Source organism: Pseudophryne corroboree, chromosome 9, assembly GCF_028390025.1.
Source record: "Pseudophryne corroboree isolate aPseCor3 chromosome 9, aPseCor3.hap2, whole genome shotgun sequence".
Taxonomy (NCBI): Eukaryota; Metazoa; Chordata; class Amphibia; order Anura; family Myobatrachidae; genus Pseudophryne; species Pseudophryne corroboree.
Genome location: NC_086452.1, coordinates 183,890,012 through 183,897,095, shown reverse-complemented (window position 1 = coordinate 183,897,095; position 7,084 = coordinate 183,890,012). Strand labels below are relative to the sequence as shown.

The window sequence follows — 7,084 nt, the reverse complement described above, 5'->3', positions numbered from 1 at the left end:
CCCAGCATCCTCTACGGACTAAGAGAAAAGGATTTACCGGTAGGTATTAAAATCCTATTTTAACATACATCTGCTGGCATTACCTGCCTCAGTTTTGCTATTAGGTCATGCTAAAACTGTGGCAGGACATGCTGGATGTTAATTCCATAGGGGCTGTAAGTCTGCTTGTTGAATATGGGTTGCAGTTATGTGACCGCTGGTCAGGCAGGAGACCGCCAGTCACAATACCAGCCCCTTAATCCCGCCCACTTACAGTCCCGATGGTCGGCATGCCGACCAAAACGGACTATTCCCACCCGTGGGTGTCCACCACACCCATGGAGTAGTAATAGAACCTGTGGTGACCACAGGTCGCCACTGAGCACGCTAAGGGCTTGTTGCTCTCGCCTCCCACCCTACTGGCATTCCGCTGCTGGGATACCGGCGACGGTATGCTGACCCGTGGTCTCATGAATGCCGGTCATGCATACCCAACCACTTGGATACCACTGATGTATACTGTATCACATGAGCCACATTTGAGTCTTCAAGTGATTATTGTCATACTGGATGAAATATGCCTAAATATACAGTGGTCCTGATTCAGGGTACATGCAAACTATATGCAACATCGATATTCAGTAGTTTAGTGACTATTTGCCAGTGACATGCACACAAAAAAATCTGAAAACCCTGACAATACGTTTTGGAAAGGTACCAGAATTTTGTGGCAATTTTGGATTTTTCGATTTCAGCCAAAATCAATGGTCTCAGGAAATGTTATGTACTGTAAAAAAAATGCTTCCATCACCCATTTAAACACTGAGCACTATAATCAACTTCTATCACCGCAGTGACATATTTTTTTATAGGTACCTACAGTTTAAAGCAGAATTTGGGGCACTTTTGGGATTTTAATTTTGGATAAAATTGATGTTAGGGAAAATTGTGGGTTAGGGAAATTTTACGTGATATAAACATCTTTTCTAACCTCCATTTTAAAATCCGGCACCATAATCTTCTTAGGTCACCACAAAGGGCATAACTACCACAGGTGCAGGACGTGCTGCTGCTATGGGGCACAGAGCTGAGAGGGGCCCTTCTTCCTCATCAAAGTTACATGTGTTATATGCATGATTCACCATTGGTAGACACAAAGTAGCCGCTACAAACTTTTGCCTTGAAGACTACAATATATCTAGTTATGCCCTTGGACCTGCTCATTGTTGTGGGATTAAATGATCTGGAGGGCATTATAATGTTACATAATATGAACTGGGGCACTGTAACATGGCCCAATATAAAGTGTAGGCACAATAGTATGGCATAACATGAACTGGGAGCTGCACTGTAATGTGGAATAATATGAACTGGGGCTATCACTGTAATGTAGCATAATATGAACTGGGAGCACTCTATGGGCTGTATTCAATAAGTGTCGGACGCTGCCGTCTTGTCGGAAAGACGGCAGCTTCCGACAGAAATAGGTCAGAAGGGGTTCCGACCTATTCAATAGGGGCTGATTTTTTCCGACAAGTCGGGAAACACGCGGATCGGCGGAATAGCCGCCGATCCATGTGCTTCTGTCTGAAACGGGGCCAAATCCGATAGGTTTTGGCCCCTTTTCTGACAAACTCAATCTGACTTGGAAACAAGTCGGATTGAGGTGAGAAGACAAGTGGGTGCTGCGGGCAGCGGGGAGAGCACAGATCGGCAGCCGGCAGGAGGAGCTGGCTGCGGGGGGACATGTCTGCAGCGGTGGGGGAGGCGCTGCAGGGAGAGAGGTGCCTGGCTGTCCCCTGGCCAGGCACCTCTCTCACTGCAGCGCCCCCCCCCCCCCCACCGCCGCAGACATGTCCCCCCGCAGCCAGCTTCTCCCGCCGGCTGCCGATCTGTGCTCTCCCCGCTGCCAACAGGCACCTCTGTCCCTGCTGCCAGCACCTCCTGCCGCCGCAGATCTCTGCTTCCCTCCGTCGCCCAGCTTACCTTCGCCGCCGTCCTGCTCTCTCCTGCCACCATCTGTGCACCTGGCCGCTGCTGTCAGCGCATCAGCGGCAGGACGGGTCCTTGTGTATGGCCAAACCCGACAGTCGGATTTGGATGTGCATTGAATAGGGGTTGTCGGATCCATTCCGACAACTGCATGTCGGAATGGATCCGACTCTTATTGACCCTATGTCATAATGTGAATTGGGGGTACTATGTTGCATGATGTGTACTTGCAGCCCTACAATGTGACATAACATGAACTAGGGCACTAATATGGGGAATAAAATAAACTTGCGGAGAAACGTCTCTCTGGACCCATTAGGACAGGGGCCCCTTCAAAATGTTGCTATGGAACCCACAAAGTTCTTGCTATACTCCTGGTCATTGCAGTAATATATTTTGGATAGGTACCTAAAGTTAAAGTTAAATTAGTGGCACTTTTGGAACTTTCATTTTCGTCCAGAACTGTGCATGCATTACCCTGAGTGTATGCAAAAAGAAACTGCTACGTACAGCTCAGATGGTATCAGAAATGGAGTGGCACATCCATGGGCATTCCTGGGAGGTGACCTGGAAGTAGTCTGAAGTGAATCCAAAGAGAATCCATCCTGTAGGCATGTTAGGGGAGTATCGCTGGAATGTCAGTGAAAGCAGCTGCATTCTCAGGTACACAGTCACTTCCACAGAGAACATCGGTGGGATGCAATGCTGCCCGAGTTCGGCGGCCGTGCAGGATACCAGTCGAACGCAGACTTTTTTTTAAAGGGGCAATCAGTTACAATGCAAAAGCACGCCTTGTAAGTGATTGCCCCTTTAAAAAAAACATCTGAGTTTGTCCGGTATCCCGCACGGCCGCCGAACTTAAGCTGCATTACATACCGCCATATGTATGGACAAAGAAACAGCACCTGCAGGTGCAAATGCCTGTAGTGCGCCAGTGGTGGCATGTCCAGATTCCCCTGCAGCGTTACAGCATGCACAGACAAAGAAAGTGGGCGCCTCAGTGTTTGCAAATTCAGGCACATGCTACTACACAAGGGGAAGGCTGACACTAGCATTTGCATAATATCGCTGCTACAACTCCGCTAACAGGCTCAAGAGCAGGTGCAGAAGCATCCACCTCTGAAATGCAACTGGAAAGTGCACCCTTCATTTTATACATTTAGAGACGGGACTTCATCTTGCATTTAAGTGCTTACTCTTCATTTTGCAAGGTACACTCAATTGCCTCCACTGGCTGGTCTCAAAAAGGAAAAGGGGGAAGGGGAATGGTTACTTGCACAGGAAAAGATTGGAGGATACCCCTAATTGCAATGTAATATCAATTATTTATAATTTTTATATAGGGGGTGCTACCACAGATCATGTCATGGTTGAGGATAAGGAACAAATAGAAAGAAAAGGGATCTGTCTTCGGTGCACAGAGGTTTAAAATTTAACTTTTAATTAGTTACTTAAAATGTAACACGCTTAAACTTTAACGTGTTTAAATAATCAACTTATATGCGAAATATTACAAAAAAACACAAATAACATATATGTGAAAATATAACAACACTGTGAATCACAAACAGAAAAAAGAAAAAATCACATAAACATAAATTTGTTTAAAAACTGAGCGTCTCTTTTATGTCTGTCCTATTAAATTCCTGTTTGAATACACGTCAATCAATGCTGTCCTGTATTTATTTATTTATAATTTTTGTTGCATATTAGCAAAAATTTATCGGAGCTGTTACTTTAATGCAGGGGAGGCCAACGCGTGGCTCTTGAGCCACATGCGGCTCTTTCTTTATTCAAATGTGGCTCCCAACACTCAAAGTCACGTGACCACAAGAGATCTGTAAACTGCTGCACTCCAGCCAGACCTGCAGCAGCACTACGTAGACTGAGAACTGAGGGCGCCAAATACACATGGGGGAGCTGGCTGGAGTGACACAGGCGGGTGCTGGCTGGAGTGACACATGGGGGAACTGAAGTGTATTATGTGAATCTGGCTTTTAAAATATATTTTCTGCGGATCTGACTTTTTAAATTATTTGATGTAGAAGTGGCTTTTTCATTGTATTTTATGTTGGATCTGGCTTTTTCAATGTATTTTATACCGGGCGTTGGCTAGCAGGCACAAGGTCACACCTTATTTTTGCAAGTGCGCCTTCGGCTCGAAGTCGGCTCTTTGATGTACCTAACAAGATTTCTTGGCTCTTTGTCTCTGACTGGTTGGCCACCCCTGCTTTAATGTTTCTCTAGATGCCTTTGGCAGAATGCCCAAACTCTTTGGGATTTGGATACAAATTATAAGTTGCGATATTTAACATAATAATACAGTGTTCCTTGTGTCTCACAGTATGCTGCAATCAGCTAGGATGAGCTGTATTGCCCAGATAAATATCTCGCCCTATATCAGTCTAAAGATATAGAATTTCACAATACCTTGCACAATCAGTATTCAATATATTTCTTATATAGTTCCCCTCTCATTTGTAACGTTAAATCCATCAAGAAGTTTTGGCTACCCTACATCCCATAATACAGTGATGTGGTGTCTTTTTGAAACACACTATCAGATGTCACACCTCTCACTTATAGTGTCAGGTGCCATGCAAGAGCAGATATAATGTTAATCCACCTTTCACCTTTAGTATCAGGTGTTAGTCTAATGCCATGGAATATATCTCTCATATATGATTGCGAATATGTTGCTATAATATTAATCATATATAGTATAGTATGCGGCTTAATCTTTGTACCTCCCCAGCGTACAGTATTGTATATGTTGTTAATTCGCCTCTCGCTGATCGTGTCAGGTCTCTAGTATATAGTATCTCATACTCGTAGAATCAGATATGAATTTTTATAAGTGTCATTTTTATCCAACTCTCATATTATCTGGCTGTGCAGTTAGTGATTTAGTCTTGATAGGGTATACAGGTCCAGCTTACCCGAATGACCCTCTGATTATTTTACCAGAGGGAGATGATTAAGAGATACAGCGGACCTAATGAATAATATACAGTATTTTTATTATTATTATCAGTTGAAATCTAAATCCTCTGTATCCCTTGTGTCTCGGACACGTTTGAAAGGGTAATATTGTATCATTCTATTACCCTAAACCTTGCATGAATTAATAAAACACTATACATATTTAGATCTATAGTTCTCCTTTTTCGCTGTTACAGACATCAGACTTGTTACATCAGCAACAGACATAGGATATGGGAAGTGAGAGTTGGATAAAAATTACACATATAAAAATTCATATCTGATTCTACGAGTATGAGATACTAGAGACTTACCCCCTGTATCTACTAGAGACCTGACACGATAAGCGAGAGGCGAATTAACAACATATACAATACTGTACACTCCACTGGCTGGTGCAAGATTGACCTCCGAGCCACCATCTCTGCTGCAAATTCATCCAACTGTACCACTGGAATTAATAGAGCAATAGCAGGTGTGTTTTGATCATTCAAAAGTCTCTATGCTGTGTTTTTGCATTTTTCATTGTAAACAAATATTATCTTTATTTCCCCCCCCTAATTTTACGTTTAATTAGTTCAGTTTAGTTCTGTATTCCTGAAATTGAGAAAAATCACATCTAAACTAGTCTTACAGACATTATTTCTTCAGTTGCATGCATGTACATCAAGGCTCATATTAATGTTTTCAAGACAACACAATAAAAAACAATAAAAATTGCTGCCAGCAATCCAAAGAGGCCAAGTACTTTTTTTAACCTTGGTGTAGGTTCTGTAGATCTGCAAACAATACGAGTCTTTGCTGGGTTTAGTGTTCGGCTCCACTGGGTCAGGATTGCTTCCCTAGCTCCACTCCATTTGCCAGGACCTGTTAGACGATACTGGTATGGTGTGCAGGGGCCAAAAAATACATTCCAGGCTAATCTAGGATCTCTAAGCAACAGATGTATTATGTTGGGGCAAATTCCCATCTCCACAGCTATTTCATCCATGTACTCAATAAAGTATGTTTGCAGAGTCTGACTTCTGCCCTTTCCAAAACTGTTGAGAAACAAGGGAAAATATTGCTCATAATGATAATACGACAGTCTCTTAAAATAATAAATATTCTTGGCTCATATTCAACATTTTACTTTTTGTACACATGGACGGTAATGTTACCCACTTAATAAGCAATTTGAAAGCCTTTTTATTGCTGATAGCACAAAAAAATAAGTAAATGAACCTATACATGCTCACCAACCATTCACACTGTGTCAGTTACAACATTGTCACCACATGCGTACAATGGGTGTGGTTCGTTTTATCGACAGTGTCTAGGTCGACAATGTTTAGGTCGACCACTATAGGTCGACAGTCACTAGGTCGACATGGATGGAAGGTCGACAGGGTTTCTAGGTCGACATGTGCTAGGTCGACAGGTCTAAAGGACGACATGAGGATTTAAAAAAAAATTTGTGTCGTTTTCTTCGTAAAGTGACCGGCATCCCAAATTAGTGCACCGCGTCCCCTCGCATGCTTCGGGCATGGTGCCTTCGCTCCGCTACCGCTTCGCTCGGCACACTTTACCGTTCCAATCGTAGTTCACGTGGATCGTTAAGTATGAAAAAATCCACAAAAAAAAAAGTGAAAAACTCATGTCGACCTTTAGACCTGTCCACCTAGCACATGTCGACCTGGAAACCCTGTCGACCTTCCATCCATGTCGACCTAGTGACTGTCGACCTATAGTGGTCGACCTAAACATTGTCGACCTAGACACTGTCGATCTTCAGACCGGATCCCGCGTACAATATAATGAAGTTCTATGAGAGCACCCAGTACATGCTACAGGAACACCTTATTTAAAGTAAGGACCAAGTGCAAGCTTTGTCTATGGTTTTAATGGGCGCAATCCAAGAGACATTTCACATTCAACTTCTTTTGTTACTGTTCCTCAAGCATTAGTGTGTGTGTGTGTGTGTGTGTGTGTGTGTGTGTGTGTGTGTGTGTGTGTGTGTGTGTGTGTGTGTGTGTGTGTGTGTATATATATATATTGGGTCTTTGGATATTTAACAATATTCCCTAGCAAAATGACAATATATATTCAAATAATGAATAAACTCCATGAAAAATCAGGGTAGAGAATTTGA

The 7,084-nt window shown here is 43.0% G+C and overlaps 1 protein-coding gene across 3 annotated transcripts in view; it reads right to left on the bottom strand.

Moving 5' to 3' along the window:
* Positions 1–4,808: 4,808 nt before the first annotated feature.
* Positions 4,809–7,084, bottom strand: part of LOC134957819 (dimethylaniline monooxygenase [N-oxide-forming] 2-like) — a 102,521-nt gene continuing 100,245 nt past the window's right edge. For 2 of the 3 annotated variants that reach the window (XM_063940003.1, XM_063940004.1), the window contains one exon: positions 4,809–5,993. In XM_063940003.1, coding sequence (XP_063796073.1) covers positions 5,627–5,993 — 367 coding nt within the window. In that variant the 3' untranslated portion in view covers positions 4,809–5,626. The remainder of the gene's footprint in view (positions 5,994–7,084) is intronic. The other variant, XM_063940005.1, reaches the window with a different exon arrangement.